Source organism: Pelodiscus sinensis, chromosome 26, assembly GCF_049634645.1.
Source record: "Pelodiscus sinensis isolate JC-2024 chromosome 26, ASM4963464v1, whole genome shotgun sequence".
NCBI classification, from domain to species: domain Eukaryota; kingdom Metazoa; phylum Chordata; order Testudines; family Trionychidae; genus Pelodiscus; species Pelodiscus sinensis.
This window is the reverse complement of record NC_134736.1, coordinates 6,951,389-6,969,402: the sequence shown is the minus strand read 5'-3', so window position 1 is coordinate 6,969,402 and position 18,014 is coordinate 6,951,389. Positions and strand designations below refer to the sequence as shown.

General features: G+C 45.8%; 2 protein-coding genes across 3 annotated transcripts in view; one reads left to right on the top strand and one right to left on the bottom strand.

Annotated features, from left to right (window-relative positions):
* LOC102453028 (carotenoid-cleaving dioxygenase, mitochondrial) overlaps nt 1-15,904 on the bottom strand; it is a 94,911-nt gene extending 79,007 nt beyond the window's left edge. Inside the window, exons 1-4 of one of the 2 annotated variants that reach the window (XM_075909432.1) lie at nt 15,751-15,904; nt 12,737-12,841; nt 8,852-8,996; nt 1,816-2,559 (exon numbers count right to left, since the gene is read on the bottom strand). In XM_075909432.1, coding sequence (XP_075765547.1) covers nt 2,394-2,559; nt 8,852-8,996; nt 12,737-12,841; nt 15,751-15,805 — 471 coding nt within the window. In that variant the 5' untranslated portion in view covers nt 15,806-15,904 and the 3' untranslated portion in view covers nt 1,816-2,393. Of the gene's footprint in view, nt 1-1,815; nt 2,560-8,851; nt 8,997-12,736; nt 12,842-15,750 lie in introns of those variants that run through there. The other variant, XM_075909431.1, reaches the window with a different exon arrangement.
* TIMM8B (translocase of inner mitochondrial membrane 8 homolog B) lies at nt 15,904-17,591 on the top strand. Its single transcript, XM_014572927.2, has 2 exons — nt 15,904-16,035; nt 16,822-17,591. Exons 1-2 carry the CDS (start codon nt 15,934-15,936, stop codon nt 16,987-16,989), a joined length of 270 nt encoding a protein of 89 aa, XP_014428413.1. The 5' UTR covers nt 15,904-15,933; the 3' UTR covers nt 16,990-17,591.
* The last annotated feature ends 423 nt before the right edge of the window (nt 17,592-18,014 follow it).

Sequence of the window (18,014 nt, the reverse complement as noted above, 5' to 3'; positions counted from 1 at the left end):
TCTGCTCACAAATTACTGTAGCTCTTTGACAATGTACAGTGGTAAACTGTGGCTCCTTCTCAGGCTCAGGTTGGCCACACCTGAGCTAGGTGTATGCCCTCCAGCCAAAGGGCTAGGAACCGTGACTAGACTCAGAGTACACTTATGACACATCTAGGATTGCCCAGAAGGAGGAAGGGCTAGGTTGTAACACCACCTCTACTACTTGATAATAACTACTTTCACACAGGTACATCCATCTCTGAAGCCATTGCAAAAACATTAAAGGAGGGCAGCGTTGTACATGATGTTTCTCACTTGTGATATTGACACTGCCCTAAAATGCAGAATAAATTCTAAAAGCAACAAGATTTAGACCTTATGTATAAATGTTTGTAGTAAAAAAACTAATTACAAATTTTAAGCCTGATTAGATATCAGAAAACTTAATATTTCCATATACTAGTTAACAAGAAGTATAGTAACAATAAATGCAGCCAATTTTCTTGCTTGAAAAATCCCATGTGTCCCCATCCTCCATTACCCAAGCTTTGGAAACTTCTACACAGCCACGATGAGCAGAAGTCAAATGAGATCACTTTCTTTCAAATTTATTAACAGAAGTAAATATGATTCTGCAAAGTTTGGCTCCTCTTCACAAGTTGAGTTACCATTTTTCTTAAACAAAAAAGCGACACAAAAAAATCACAGTGGGAAGTATTAGCAGAGTGGCCATCCCAAAACATTTTACATTTTGTTAAGAAAGAAGTGCCATGCTATAGTTATGTTAGGACTTGACACTTTAGACCTTAAATGCATATTGCCGATGAGTAATGGCATATTACCTAATAACCCTGTGTGCAGTAAACAACCACACACAAAATCCCTCCCACACATTTCTGACAGACACAGGACATTTATTTCAATTGGTAAAATATTTTGTCAAAGGTTTTGGAAAATATTTTCCTTTGTATCAAATACTTTGTTCTCAAGGGATGTTTAAAACCATATCAACATTATTTTTGCCATAACTGTATTTGCTTGGTTTCCTTAAGTCAGAAATACTTTTTACAGGAAGTTTTAGCTCAATAGAAACATTCTGTGCTAGAAGCATCTGTTTGAGGTCAGCCCTCCAGAGTGCCATTATCAGAGGCTTAACAAATGTTTTGATATGTTATGAAATAGGAAAATTATACAGGGTACAATTATAGTAAGTTCAGAACAGTTACAAGTGTTGACAAAGGATAATTTGAACAGGGTACTGAACAGATACAAATGTAACGAAAAATAGGAAGGCTGAATTGCCCATGGCTCAAATACCCTTAACAGTTCCCAGTATGACAAAAGCCAGTGGTGTAGCCATTTAAATTAAACACAAATTGGAACTATGTCAAGATTACTTACAAAAAAATTCCCAAAGAGGAAGGAATTTTAGAATGAAATTAAAGATTTAATCAGGATAGTGACTTTATTTGCTGCTTGAATTCAACACTGTTCCCTGTGGAATCACACAAGTTGCTCTCAGGAAAAGAAGGACAGGTTGTATTTTCTCCAATACAGAGAATACTGCTGGCATTTGAATTGTTAAACCATATGAAGCTCATATTTCTAGTTAATGAAGTTTCACTGGAACATTCTTTCCTTCTGTATCTAGAAAGATTTTTACACAGAGGAGAGTCTTGGTAACAAAGCTTACTATTTAATCAATACTGGATCTATTCAAAGCACTGCTCAAACAATGTCTTCCTAAAATTATACCTTCTTCGAGGCAAACTGTGGAGTCAAGATTTTAACTGTTTATAGCGGGTAAAAATGATTTTCAGAATCACACAGATGTCCAACTTTTGAATTTTTTTTATTGTATGCATTAACAAAAAGTCTTCCCTTTTCCACACTGACTCTGAGGGCCCAGTCAGAACATTATGTTAGGCACCTTGTGTACAATTCACTAATTGTAACATTGGAAACAAAGGCTGAACCTTCCCACAGCCAAATTCATTTTACAAAATGGAAAATTAAACAGTAATTACATTCCAACAATCTAAACATTGCAGCCACGGAAACAGAAAACTGGGTTTCAGCCATCCAAGACTGTTCCTGATATAAACACTAATTGACTCCCAATTATATTGCAGCTTCATTAGTTCACTGTTGTCTGAATCCAGTTCACATCAGACTAACCCTTCTTTCCTGGCAGAGTTCCACTTTTAGCCCATTTTTTGTTACTGATATTTGCTTTTGCAATAAGGAACCAGTTCAAATTGTAAATTTCTAGATGACTCAGCAATGGGCTTTCTACCCATACACTACGGACCTGTAATTATTGTTTCTCCCTCACTGAATGATTTAGTAACAATATGACGGAAGCAGAGGCAGCAGTGAAGAATCATGTTTTGCCAGCGGTTTGATTGCATTCAGAGGCTCCACAGCATAGCCACAGCCTTGCAGATACCCACATCGTGATAGTTGAAGTAGCAGAGGCCTGCAAAGGTGACGGCTGAGAGTACATACAGACCTGTATTGGCCAGTTTAATTGATGTCTCACCATGGACATAGTCAGTTATAACCTGCCCAAGACCCCTACAAAGAGAGAGAGAGAAACATGCTGAAAAGAGACCAGAGCAGTCCCTAATCAAATCTGCCAGGCTCTCCTGGGCATCATCTCTAGGGGGACCTTCCCAGCAGCGAACATCCTTGTAATATTCACATTTCTCAGTCTGCACTTCATTCACCTAAACTGAATCAAGTTCCTCTTTTATTCAGAGGCTTTTGCTGGAGAAAAGGACCCACTTCCTATTCATTAGGCAGCTGCAGGAGCTGAGAAAGTTTGTGCTGAATGGCAATTTCTGAGCCAAATAAAACTTAACTACTAACCTTTTTAACAGTACCTCGAAAACAGGAAGCTAAGAGCTATACCTTTAATGAATAATTTTCACTCCGGAAACAGAGGACAGTGGGAGATGCTGTTCCACTGGAGAAACAAAGAAATCAGAGAGAGGAAACACTCTACTTGCTCTACAGCAGGGCTACTCAACACTCAGCCCGCGGGCAGCCTGTTAGTTTGTGGCCCGCAGTGCAGTTTGGGTTTATGCAGGACTCAAAACGTGGCCCATGGGTAAGATCCTTTGAACATGGCCTCCACAATGGCAAGGCATCTCCCAGGCGGGGTGAGCACTGAATGATGGAAGCGGACGGGCTGGCTGGAACAGATGAGTACATGGTGTCGGCGTTTCTATCCCCCAAGGAGGTGGTGCCAGGAGCGCCGGGACACTGTGGGAAGTGCTGGCTGCTTAGCCTTGTTGGCAGAGCCTGAGAGGTGCTTACTGGCTCGCACTGGCCATGTTTGGGTCTGGTGCTGCAGCTTAATTTTTGTATTTATTCCCATCAGCATGAAAGAAGCTATTTGAATATATATCTGCAGCCTTCGGCATGTGCTGTGAGTATCCATTGTGGTCCCCGCGGCTTCCAAAGTTGAGTAGCCCTGCTCTACAGTCAGGAGAATGATAGATCCCAGTCTCTTCTCCCTATGTACAAAATATACCATGCATTGGGACACACACAGGGAGCCTGGGTGGTCTCCAGGACTCTCAGTAGATTGAGAAACAGTGAGCCAAGAATTACCAGCCCCTACAATTCTCCTGAGTGTGTATGAACTGCATCTATAGTGGTTAACACTGATACATATTTAAATTTTCCTTTGGCTTCCTGTTACAAGATCTTATTACACTGATTTGGCACCTCTATGCCAAAGGCTCAGCTACATTAGCCTTCTGCACTGCTAGGTGTGTCTTTCTAAAATGCAAGACTACATTTCAGAGATGCATTGAAAAGTTTTTGTTGATTCGCATGATTTGTCTCCACACTGTAAGCAGCCTGAAAAATCTCTCTCTCTCTGATTCAAATTAAGGAGCAGTAGCAGCCCGAATGATACAGCAGTTGCTACTGGGGCACAGGAACGAGAGGCCTATTTTACCCAGATGGGCATTTTGGTAGCCCCAAGTCACCAAAAATAAGGCAGGAGGCAGTGAAAGGAGGGCTATAATTCACACAGAAGAGGAGGTGGGGAACTCTGGAGGCTACAAACCACAGAAAGAATTAAGAGGAAATAAGGGTGTTAAAATGCAATTATCTGGCTAATTATATAGTTGATAAAATTTTTATCGACTATACGATTAGTCAATAAGTGCCTCCACAGAGCTGCAGTGGGAATAGCTCCAGGAGCCAACCTGAGCTGGGACTGAGCAGTCCTGGCTCGTGCCCGCAGCGGCTCTGCATTTTAAATGTTGTAAGAGCTGAGCTCTTACTAAATTTAAAATGCAGAGGCGCAACGATTAGTGTGAGCCAGGACCTGTTTGCAGTGGCCAGGGTTTCAGATCAGCCATTAGTTTGGGCATGCTGGTTTATCACTGGGATTACACAGTGTAATAAGCCTTTCCCCTTTTCATTGTCTTAGCAGCAAAGATGCACTTCAAGTCCAAAGCAAAGTCTCTAAATGTAATAAAATCCCAGCTGCTTAGCAGAGGATGAGGTGAACACTCTACGGAGTGCACAGGAGTCTTGTACATTTCTATCTCTAGCCATCATAGAAGAAACATGACAGGAAAAACTAAGGGGAACTGGCATAACTGACACCCATTAGTCGCCACAAACACAGCAAGTTTGCTTTTCCTAGCCATCTTAGTAACTAAAAGTTCAGCTGCCCTATAGACATCTAAACCGTTTAAATCCCTATATCCCTTGCTTTGGAAATACAGAGTTTCTTACTAGCAAAGAAACATTTTCAAGCTAAAACAAAGAGGAGTTCAGTGGACTCATTTTTTTGCTGGAACAGACCTACATGGAAACCCCATGTATAGAGGGAAGGTATCATTTTGTGGCCTCTCTCCATGAGTCATAACAGAAAAGCCAAAACAAACTCTATTTATCCTGAATCAACAGATATATAAAAATTAACAAGTTGCTTTTTGCTGGGGAAATCACTGGATCTTGCTTTTTGCTGGGGAAATCACCTACTTTTCTGCACACAAAAAGGGGTTTTTATTGTGGACATCTAGTTTAAATGGTACTATCCTAATTCTTTGCAGAATCATCACAAGAGAATCATGGGAAAAGGTCAGTATTTGCATGTATTTTCACCCACCAGGAAACTCAACAGTACAACTCAAGATCCTGTTACAAACTATGCCACATCCTATCTAAATTTCCCCTAAAACAGGAACCAGCATTATGAGAGTGAAAGGCTTACACACAAAGGCTGCAGTCACCTCTGCTGGAAAATTCTAAATCTGGTTTCATTTCAAGATTTCCCAAGACCCTGATCATTTTATTTAGTGTAAAATAATTCCTAAGAGTGATGTCTTAGAAAAGCAACAAATAGACAGAATCCCAATTTCACAACTGCAGGGGGAGCTTCAGCCAGTGAGCAAATCACAGGGGTCTTGGCACAGCTATGAAGGGCCACACCGAGACTTCTCAATACATTTCTCTTACATTTAGGGAGCACCTTTCATCCCACAAAGTTTTTCCAATCGACATACAAGCTATACCCTCCAATTCACCTTGATTCTGACACCTGGGAAGATGTATGCTGTACTGCTGCAATTGTGTCGGTCCAATAAAAGATATTACTTCACTCACCTGAGGAGTCTGCTGCCTTCTAGACATCTGGCACACCATAAAAAGGGCCACCCTGTCAATTAAGCCTACCACACACCTGTAGATCTCCCTAAACTGGAAGAAGTTAAAAGTGTTGGGTGAGACAACTGGGGCTGAAGTGTCAACACCACAGAAATAGCCAGGGCTCGCCAAGCAGCGGCGAGCCCTGCTCGCCAGCCGCGCGGTTCAGCACACTGCACATGCGCTTACCGCGTTGCACGGCTGTGCCAGCTTGTAATCTACTCGCCTGTGGCCTAATTGTCGAGCCCTGGAAATAGCCATCTCTATATCTCCTTTATGTCAAATGCAAAAGGTATCATCTCCAAGCTTACTCAATATTTAGCTGATATAAGCACCTACCCTGAAGAGCAGAGAGCTACAGCTGAACCCAAGTGAAACTGACGTGATGCTGGTAGGAAGAGGGAAGCACGCTGAAGTATCTGCTTCTACTAAAACATTCCCCCTCTATTGAGGGCACTTGTCCTCAGTTTGTCTTAGGGTATTTTCCGGCTACTCAGTGCTATTGGATGCCCAAATAACTATGGCAGAAAATGTCTACTTCCATCTGTAAAACAAGGTGGGTGAGGTAATATCCTTTACGTAAGAACAGCCATGCTGGGTCAGGGCAAAGGTCCGTCCAGCCCAGTATCCTGTCTGCTACCAATGGCCAATGCCAGATGCCCCAGAGGGAGGGAACACAATAGGTAATCCTCACGTGATCTCTCTCCTGAGACCCTTTATTGGACCAACTTGTGTTGGTGAGACAGACAAGCTTTTGAGATACCACTGACCTTTTCTTCATGTCTGGGAAGATATTGAGACTGTCACAGCTAGCTGTGTGGCTCAAAAACTGATTTCATTCATAAACACAAATTGGCCCAAATACCTTGGGACCGACACAGGTACAACAACACTGCATACAATTCCATCTGTGGCTGATTAGAAGCCTATGCCCCTTCCTGTTGAACAAAGACTTGGCCAGAGAAATCCATGTGTTCATGGCCTCCAGGCTGAATTACTACAACTCATATCTAAAAATGAAGCCAAAAACTCTTATAGCATTTCGCCTGGTACAAAACATAGCAGCCTGTCAGCTGAACAAAACAAGTCTCTGACTATAGTGCTCTGTTCTCTGCAATGAATCCTCACTGAATAGAGAGTCCAGTTCAAAATAGAGAGTCCTGTCAGTCTAAGCCTTCCATTGGCCTTGCTAAGCTAGCTAAGAGACCTCCAGGGACAGTTAAATACCACTGGGTATGTCTACACTTGCCCCCTAGTTCAGACTAGGGAGGCAAATGAAGCATACCGAAGTTGCTAATGAAGTGCGGGATTTAACTATCCCACACTTGATTAGCATATTCATGGCCGGTAGCCATTTTAAAATGCCGGTCGCCCGATTTAACTTGCTGCGTGTAGACGTGGTAGTCCGATGTAAAACCCTTCCCTCGAATTAACTGTTACTCCTCATTGCACGAGGAGTAACACTTAATTCAAGAGAAGGGTTTTACATCGGACTACCGCGTCTACACGTGGCAAGTTAAATCAGGTGACTGGCCACAAATATTCTAATCAAGCGCGGGATATTTAAATCCTGCGCTTCATTAGCAACTTCGGTATGATTCATTTGCCTCCCTAGTCCAAACTAGGGGGCAAGTATAGACATATCCACTGAAACAGTCAGGACAGGCTTGTGAATGCAGAGAACAGAACGTGCACAGAAGATTTACCTAGAACTACTATAACAGACAGAAACCACAGCACCACCACCAGTTAAATGCCAGACAGATTTCTTTGACCTAGCTTCCTTCAGTGAGTCATACTAATACAAAAATTAAGTTGTCAAACCATTTGTTCTATAGGTTGAAAAGGAAGAGTGACACTACTGCCATTTGAAAGTACTTAGAAAATGCTCTGTTATTAGAATGGTGAGGGTTACACCGATTTACAACGGTAGCAGATAAATGCACCCTCCAAAGCGCAACATCCACTGAGCAAAGCCTTACAGTTGTTTAAAAGCTGTTCAGCCACAGGAAGTGACAAATACTGTGCCACACTGAAAATGTAAAAAGAGTTTAGGGAAGTAAAGAGGAGTTAGCCAAAACAACATTTGGCCAGGATTCAGGACTAACATCCTGACTCTCACAAAACTGCCAGGGGATTGACAAGAGTACGTAGTCAGGACTCATTTCTGTCTCAGCCAAAAGATGGCCTCTCCAGTAACACAGTGCCCCCCAATGCTAAGCTGAGACCCAGACTCTGTACCTGCTCTGAGGAAAAAGAGCCACCAATAAAATCCTGGGTTTCCCTTGGAGGTCTTATTTGAGAACAGATGTGTTCTGATGCTGATTTAAGGATATGCTCTGAAACATTCAGATCTGAAATTCATAAATAACCCACTAGCAAATAATCCCTCTAGACTGAGAGATTTCCTACTGTCTGTCCTAGGCCCGAGCCCCTCATCTCTGGCCCCAGCATAGAGTCTGCACCTTCAGCCACAGCCATCACACCGCTACACCCCAACCTTCTTTCCCAGGCTTGAGCCCTTGCTCATACTCAGAATCCCTTGGCCCTACTCCCACCACATGCATTTTGTTACATACACCAATATGAAGGTGATGTGTCACATACGACCTCCACAGTGGTGCACATTAGGGATGTTAAAATGTGTTTATTTAGGTAAACGTGCAACTGCTGACACGTTGACACACGGGGGGGGGAGGAGAAGAAGTACAGATGGGAGCCGTCTTTTAAACAGAGGCAACAGTAGAGGGGGTGGGGAAAAGGGGGCTCTTCAGGGGCTAGTACATGTGTGGAGCCTACTACTGATAGAGGCAGCAGCATGGGGGGAGTGAGGGGAAGCTGCGTGTAACCGTGTACACGTTCACATCCCTAGTGCACATAACAAAATTCATTCTGCTCAGGGGTGGGAAAAATTGAAGGCAACACTGATAAGGAGAGAAATATAAGAGACAGAGTGGAAGAAGGCTCCCCTAATAGTAGCAGCTACTCTGTCTTCTAACTGAAATCTGGTCAAGGCTAAAACAGGGCAAGATGCCAGTCACAACACTACAAGGAATAAGAGGTGTTCTATTGTGAACTTTCTGATTTGCATAGATCTGCTGCTCAGCTCTATTTTCATCCAGGGCTCTAAGCCCAAAGAGTAGCTTTGGCTGGTCCTGGTAAGACATCTACCAGACTTTTTCACACCTATGCTTACCAGTGACCGTGGAGCGTGAGGGCTGCAGCCAGTGAATAGTCCATGGCAGGTCCAGGATACAGATAGGCTGCAGGGAGAAGACCCAGTAAAAAGACGCTGACAGCTCGCTCACTCGTCCAGTGCAGAGATGCAGCCTTGGAACCGGCTGCAAAAAAAGCATTTAACAGAGTTTCTGCTTACAATATCCCAACCTGAAAAACGGTTAACTCACTCTAACCCATTTTGTGCAACTAGGTGTTCTCTCAGTCCTAGATACATGGCCCTTAGATGGGCAAAACCAAGTTGTCTTTGACTTACTGCTTCAAAACAATGTTTGTAAGAACATAAGAATGGCAATACTAGATCAGAACTATGGTCCACTTAGCATAGTACCTGGTCTTCTGCCAATGCCAGATGCTTCTGAAGGAATACACAGAACAGGGCAAGTATCAAGTGATCCATCCTGTTATCCAGACCCAGCATCTGGCAGTAAGAGATTATAGGGCACTCAGAGCATGGGGTTGCCTCCTTGACCATCTTGGCTACCAGCTATTAATGGACCTATCCTCCACGAACTTATCCAAGTCTTTTTTGAACCCAGTGATATTTTTGCCCTTCACAGCTTCTCTGGCAATAAGTTTCACAGGGTAACTGTGCTTTGGGTGGAAAAAGTACTTCCTATTGTTTCTATGATACCTGCTGCCTATTAATTTCACTGAGTGACCCTGGGTTCTTGTGTTAAATAATCCTAATTTAAATACTATCTCAAATGCTTGTTCTAAACATCTTATTTGAATGCTCCCTCTGCTGGTCAGAAAGTAAAGTTCCTTTTATTAGGGGACAGACAAACAGACTGAAAATGTTGACAGATGAGTTCAAAGGAAATGCCACTTTTGTTTGGTTCATGGCCTGCTGTTCAGTAAAGGCCTCGGTACAAACACCATAGAACAGGCATTTTTAAAAACAATAGTGAAGGTTTTTCCCTAGCGTTTGCCAGTTCTGCCTCCTTGTGGCCTTCACTGAAAGCTCCGCTCCATACATAACAGTTAGAAAAGGAGTCAATGAAGAACAAAGCGGCATAATACGACAGAGGGCAGAACACTGGTTCTATTTCCAGTTCTTCCAACAATCATGTGACCCACAACAAGCCACTTCCCTTCTTTGTGCCTTAGATTTCCTGCTATGATATGAGATGATATTGAACCGTGCCCCCCTTTATGAAATGTGTAAAACGTATGCATGTGGTGTGCTGTAGCTGTTGTTTTTGATACCTCTGTGGTAACTTCATGAAGAGATGAACTCATAAATTGCTGTTACCTTAACAACAGTAAGGACAGAAACTTCTGGGACCTCTCCAGATATTAAGTGCCTAGAAATAGCCTAAGAACCCCCTCCCCCATTTCAATAATCCTCCACAGACAGCTACCAGTACACAACTCTGTTTACAAAACAGGTGGTCCAGAAAGTACAGATGTGATAGTTTGGGGACTTTGTATCTTGTGTACTTTTCCTATACATTTTTAGGCATTACCAGAAGAAATACAATTCTAAGAGATGTTGGCATATACTGAGGGAACCAGGACACCTTACAATTCACTGGAACTTAAAGCAAAGTGCTAACATCAACTGATTTTAAACACACATCAGATAACTTGTCTAAATGCTCATTGCTGTTTGATCAATCTGAAATCATGTGCTGGAAAAGAGATCTAATATAAACTGTACCAAAAGAGACATGGAACTTCTCCTGCCCTGGACAGGGTGACCAATATTAGAGAAAAAAACGTTGTGACAAAAAGATCATCATTAAAACAACAGTAATGGACTAATGTGCTACTGCTATGAAGTTCGAGGAACACCTTCCAACATGCAGCAAGTTTCTTCTTGACGTAAGTGTAGCAAACTTTTGTTTTCAATTGGACTTGTTTATATGTTGAGACTTTCCAAGGCCAGGCTGTTTCAAGTAGAAATTATCTGTGAAAAGAACTGTTAACACTGTTTCAGAGGGGTAGCCTAGTTAGTCTGTAAAAGGAAAAACTTAAAAACAACAACAAATACACTAGTAGCACCTTAAAGACTAACAAAACATGTAGATGGTATAATGAGCTTTCATGGGCACAACCCACTTCTTCAGATGACAGGAATATTAGAAGTCCAGATCCAAGAATAGATAAGGGGGGAAGGGGAGAGAAAAAAAGCGGGGAAAGGAGAGAAAAAAATAAAAAGAGAGAGAGAGAGAGAGTGAGTAGATGGTTCAAACAGTTACAACAGGCTGATAAGAACAATTAGAATGTCCATTATTTGTTTGGTAGGTTAAGTCATAGGATGTGGAAGATAGTGTGCGAGCCTGCCGATATCTTTGTTCGTACCAGTAGCATAAGAATTAAACTTGTAAATGAAGTTAAGTTCCAATCCTTCTGTGTATTCAGCTTGTGGAATTGGCCTGAAACAAAATGGTGACTGAGATCCATTAATGAGTGTCCAGGTAGATTAACATTTGTTAACACTATGAGAGTAGTTTCTGTAAAATGAGACAGCATAAAACTTGGAAAGAATGTGTGTGGGGACAGCTTGGCAGTCACTTTTTATCAGTTTGTTCGATCTATGTTTGTCCTCTTTCTTTCTACTATACATTATGGGGCGATGAATGGCGGGGAAAGGACCAGTTTCCATGGGGCACAGGAAGGGAACGCCACCTACCCCTGTTCTGCCCTCAGCCCAGCTCTACCCACTGCTGCGCTCCGCCACCAGCCGAGCTCCATCTTGAGCCCAGCGCTGCCACCAAGTCACTCCACCTGTAGTTCCAGTTCCATCTCCAGCCCAAGCTCAGCTACTGAGCCAATGGTGCAGCAAGGGGAAGGCATGGACAGATTCCATTACTGGTAAAGGGGGGCATGACAGGAAAATGTGGGCACCATTTCATTACAGTCTGAACGATAGACAATCCTAATTAATACTTGGTCACAGTATTTCCCAGATTAATGGCATACATTATGGTGTGCCTGCATTTTAGACTTTGCCTGCTTATCTTATGCTACTCTCCACTAATTGCTGCTATGCGGAGAAAGGAAATTTTGCCCAATCTTGCCTCAAACCCAGTCTTTCTAGCCTGACCTTAGATGGATCAGAAGCTTCTGTCCAAAAGAGGAGCCACAATTTCAGCAACAAGTTTACAACAATCACCACCAATGTACAGGACTATAAAAAGTATCACCGGTTCTTTAATCTTTTTTCTTCCTCTCTTGTAGCTGTGGAGGGAAAGTGACTTGACAAAACTAACCACTTTTGTTAGTAAACTGAGAACGTTTGAAACACAATTTCCACCATTTAAGAAAGATGTGAAGGGGAAAAAAACTGGATTTAGAATTACACTTTTTCTACATACAGTAATAAAATGACACTGCATATGAGATTACTGACAAGTTATTTAGGCTAAAAGAAATAACCATGACATTTTCAGAAGAAGCCATGAAGTGCAAAGTGAGGTCTAATAAACCCTAATGGTACTATTTCCTATTCATAGAGGTGACTTGCCTGATTTTCAGGCAGTATACATTTCCATGTCCTTCAAAATTACTGGGAAAACTTCATAGCAATTTGCCAATTTTTGTAGCACTGAATTATACTGCAGATATTTACTTTCCAAATTCCTGATTTACATGATGTCAATTAATTTTAAACAAAAAGCTTGCTTACATTTAGGTGCAGAGAATAGATAAAGTAACTTCTTACCTATGACTATATAAATCACTGTGTGGGGCCAAGAGAACACTGTAATGATTAGAGTCACTGAGCTGGTGGAAAGGGGAGGATCAAATATCACATAAAAACAAAATTACAGATAAAGAGCAGCAGCTTCCCAAGTTGTTATCAACAGAATTTTTGTCCCATTTTAGACTGACATACCATAGCTCCTGTGAGAAATGTGGATTTGATGTGCCACAGTTGGACGATCCAAAGTTGTCGTACAGGCAACCACAGGCCTGGTCAACAGATTTTTACTGAGAAAAACTGTCAACAGAACAAAGATTAATTAGTTGCATTTTACACTCCCCAAATTTAAAGATAAATCTCTGGATGTTAAACTACAGTAATCAGCATCTTAATCAATAACTAATAAGAGTTCAGATAGCTGCCTGAAAAGTGAAGCCAGTAGTTTCTTCAGAAAAAAGGATGCACAAAGTTCGAATAGGGAAAACAAATTACACCCAACAAATAATGCCATTCGGGGAGAGGGAGAGGTAACGCATTATTTGCAATATTTCTACCAAGACAGGTGTACACACTCTTCAGAGTTTCCTTACCAAGGATTTAATATCCAAAGCCACATGTCTCCAAGGCTACGTCTACACTGGCCCCTTTTCCGAAAGGGGCATGCTAATTTTCAACTTCAGAATAGGGAAATTCGCAGGGGATTTAAATATCCCCCGCGGGATTTAAATAAAGATGTCCGCCGCTTTTTTCCGGCTTGGGGAAAAGCCGGAAAAAAGCATCTAGACTGGCCCGATCCTCCGGAATAAAGCCCTATTCCGGAGGATCTCTTATTCCTACTTTGAAGCACCGCGGCTGTCCTGCTGCGGGCGTCCTCCGAGGCTTTGCTCCCCGTCTCCCTGGTCTGCTGGTCAGACCAGGGAGACAGGGAGCAAAGCCTCGGAGGCTGCGGTGCATCTGGGCTGTCCCGCTGCGGGCGTCCTCCACAGCTTTGCTCCGCATCTCCCTGGTCTTCTCTGGGGGGGGGAGGGAGGGGCGGGGGAGTCGCAGCTAGTGCCCCCTCCCCCCCAGCAGACCAGGCTTTTCTGCCCACGACGCCTGGGGTAGAGCAGCTGGGGTGCTGCTGGGTTGGTCCCGCAGCGCCGCTCCTCGGCGCTACTGGACCAACCCAGCAGCACCCCAGCTGCTCTGCCCCAGGCGTCCCCAAGTCAGCCGATGCTGAAACTGACCAGCGGCTGACTACAGGAAGCCCGAGGCAGAGTTGCTCTGCCCCGGGCTTCCTGGAATCAGCCGCTGATCAGTTTCAGCAGCAGCTGACTTGGGGACGCCTGGGGTTCTTAAGTTGAATCTGTATGTAAGTCAGAACTGGCATCCAGATTCAGCAGCTGTTGAAACTGATCAGTTTCAGCAGCGGCTGAATTTGGATGCCAGTTCCGACTTACATACAGATTCAACTTAAGAACAAACCTACAGTCCCTATCTTGTACGTAACCCGGGGAATGCCTGTGCTGTACTTTCATTTCAGTGTAGAGTATACAGAGCAGTACAAACAAGGCATTATATTAAAGTTTTGTTTGTACTAAATTTGCTAGTGCTTTTTATGGAGCCTGTTGTAAAACTAGGTATATATCTAGATAAATTGATGTACCACCTGGAAAAACTCTGGGTACTCCTGGCTGAGAACCACTGGTTTAGAGACTTCAGAAACAATAAACGGTCTGGTAGCACTTTATAGACTAACGAAACATGTAGATGGGATCACGTGAAAGCTCATGATCCCATCTACATATTTTGTTAGTCTATAAAGTGCTACCAGACCGTTTGTTGGTTTTATTTAAGTTTATCCTGTACAGACTAACTCGGCTACCCCCTGAAGCATCTGGTTTAGAGACTGTAAATCATGTGGGGGAAGGAAGCAGCTTTGGCTCTTGCACAGCACCAAGCACAGGAGGTTTCTACCCAACTTAGAGCTGGAGCATACCAATCAATACAAACACCAAGGGGGGGAGGGGCTGGAAAAAAAAGAAGAGCCAACCCCCCCCCCGCTCAGGAGAGCGCTGTCACTAGCGCCTACCATGGGATTTGTGGGCAGGAAGAATCGGGGGGGGGGGGGGGGCGGGAAAGGGTAAAGGAGGGCGGGGCTCTGAGACCGCGAGGGGGGGCAGAATGGGTGGGTAAAGGGGGGCGGGGCTCTCAGACCGCGAGAGGGGCAGAATGGCGGGGGTAAAGGGTGGCGGGGCTCTCAGACCGCAAGGGGGGCAGAATGGGGGGGTAAAGGAGGGCGGGACTCTCAGACCGCAAGGGGGGGCAGAATGGGGGGGTAAAGAGGGGCGGGGCTCTCAGACCGCAAGGGGGGCAGAATGGGGGGGTAAAGAGGGGCGGGGCTCTCAGACCGTGAGGGGGGGCAGAATGGGGGGGGGTAAAGGGTGGCGGGGCTCTCAGACCGCGAGGAGGCAGTAAAGGGGGGAGGGGCTCTCAGACCGCGAGGGGGGCAGAATGGGGGGGGTAAAGGGGGGCGGGGCTCTCAGAGCGCGAGGTGGGCGGTAAAGGGGGGCGGGGCTCTCAGACCGCGAGGGGGCAGAATGGGGGGGTAAAGGGGGGCGGGGCTCTCAGAGCGCGAGGTGGGCGGTAAAGGGGGGCGGGGCTCTCAGACCGCGAGGGGGCAGAATGGGGGGGGGTAAAGAGGGGCGGGGCTCAGACCGCGAGGGGGGCAGAATGGGGGGGTAAAGAGGGGCGGGGCTCTCAGACCGCGAGGGGGGCAGAATGGGGGGGTAAAGAGGGGCGGGGCTCTCAGACCGCGAGGGGGGCAGAATGGGGGGGTAAAGAGGGGCGGGGCTCTCAGAGCGCGAGGGAGCAGAATGGGGGGGGTAAAGGGGGGCGGGGCTCTCAGACCGCGAGGGGGCGGGGCTCTCAGACCGCGAGGGGGCAGAATGGGGGGGTAAAGGGGGGCGGGGCTCAGACCGCGAGGGGGCAGAATGGGGGGGTAAAGGGGGCGGGGCTCTCAGACCGCGAGGGGGGCGGGGCTCTCAGACCGCGAAGGGGCAGAATGGGGGGGTAAGGGGGGCGGGGCTCTCAGAGCGCGAGGGGGGCAGAGCCCCAGCAGGCGGGTTTCTGCCCCGCGCGCACAGGGGATCGTCATTGTCGCCGACCCGCGTCACCCTTCCCACGGCCCCACCAGCCCAAGGAGCAGCCCCTCCCCCAGCGCTCACCGAGCCCCCCGCCTCGGGGCCGCCACAGGCCCCCGCGCACCAGCAGCGCCGCCATCTTGCCGTCCGCCCCTGACCCCTTCGCCTCCCCTCCCCCGCTGCCCCAAGGGCACCAGGAAACCCGGAACCGGAAACGCGCCCGGGGCGCGACCTCCTTCCTTCCGGTTCCGGCGGCGAAGGTGGCCCATGGCGGAGCTGGGCGGCGCGGACGGGGGCCGGGACCCCGCGGTCTCCGAGCTGCAGCGGCTGGTGGCCGCCGAGCAGCAGCGGGCGCAGTTCACCGCCCAGGTACCCGCCGGGACCCCTCCGTACGAGTAGCCATTTGTTCCTGGCCGCCCTTGAGCCCCCGGGCAGCGCGTAGCCCTCCCCCAGAGATCAGGGCACCGCTCCCTGGACAGGCGTTTCGGGGGGGGGGGTATTGGGAGAAAGGGACTTGGCCCCTTTCCTGTTGAGTAGAGGCTCCCAGCACAGAAATCACATTGTCTGTGACAATCACGGGCCCCTTTGTGCCCTCTCAGCAGCAGGACTAAATACTGAATAGACCAGGGCTACTCAACAGGCAGTGCCACTTGGGTTTACACGGGGCTCAGCACCCGGCTCGTGGGCGGGATCCTTTGAATAGAGACTCCACTGGGACTATGCTCCACAACACAAGGCGTCTCCCAGGCCGGGTGATCACTGAAAGACACGAGTGGACAGGCTGGCTGGAACAGAAGGGTACAGAGTTATCAGCATTTCTAGGCCCCACAGAAAAAAGTGCCTGGAGCACTGTGGGATGTGCTTTGTATTCATGCCTGTCAGTGTGAAAGAAGCTATTTGTATGTGTATACAACCACACTTAAGTTGCAGGCCTCCGCATGTGCTGTATCATTGTGGCCCCCAGGGCTTCCAAAGTTGAGTAGCTCTGGAATCGACCATAGTAACTGAGATGATCCCTTCAAGGCTAACACAGAGGGGGAAAGGATGGCATTCTGGCAGGAATCTTGGATAAATGATAGTCGTGCCCCCTCTCATAGTTTAGCATCTCATTTGTAAAGTATTTGATTAAATAACTTGTTTCCTGCTCACATCCAGGTTCATAACTTCATGGAAGTTTGCTGGGACAAATGTGTGGACAAACCTGGCTCAAAGTTGGACTCCAGGACCGAAGGCTGTCTAGCCAGCTGTGTGGACAGATTCATTGATACCACGTTATCCATCACTAACCGCTTTGCTCAAATTGTACAGAAAGGAGGACACTGACCACTGTATTTCCCAACTCTGGACAACCCAGTCCCTCCTGTTCAGTGGAACTGACTTAACCGTCAGTGGAGCATCATGTGTCCTAAGTTGCATTTTATGTGACACTTTCACAAAATGCAGAAGTGCTTGAACAGTCATTTGCAGAAAGCACAATGATCCCTGTGAATTCTTTAGTTGCACTGAACTGTTCATAAATGTCATCCTACTGCATTTTAATAAACCATCAGGAAGTCTTGTGATGTGAAAGTGTATGTCACTGCTTTTCTAAGTATTTCAGTCTAATTTGGGGAAAGTACAGAAGAGATGTGATTGTTACTGACACACAGGGTTGGCCTACAAATTTTGGCACCTGAGGTGGGAAGCTCAAATGATGCCCCCATACTCCCTCGCTTGGGCCAAAACTTTGAAAGGTTCTCTGGGTCCTAGTGGTGCCCCCCCCCCCCCCCATCTGGCACCTAAGGCAACTGAATCAGTTTACCTCATGGTAAGGCCAGCCCTGCTGACACGGATGAATATATTATCTTAGAATCAACATTTCATTTTTAAGTTCTAAAAACATAATATGAATGTAAATGTTTTCAGTCAATAAATTAATGAATACACTTGTTCTGGTGGAGTGTTTGAAGCTTAAGTCTATAAGCTGTACAGTAGGCTAATGCATGAAAATTTAAACATGAAACGGTTAAAAGCTTAGTGTGCATGAAAATTCAAATCTGAAGCTGGTTAAAAGCTTAGTAAATGTGGACGCATTGGAGGAGGTCCAGCAGAGGGCAACCAAAATGATTAGGGGGCTGGAGCACATGACCTATAAGGAGAGACTGAGGGATTTGGGTTTGTTTAGTCTGCAGAAGAGAAGAGTTAGGGGAGATTTGATAGCAGCCGTCAACTTCCTGAAGGGGGGTTCCAAAGAGGAAGGAGAAATCTATCACTGCTATGAACAGCCTGGCAGAACAAGGAGAAATGGTCTCAAGTTACAGTGGGGAAGGTCTAAGTTAGATATTAGGAAAAACTATTTCACTAGGAGG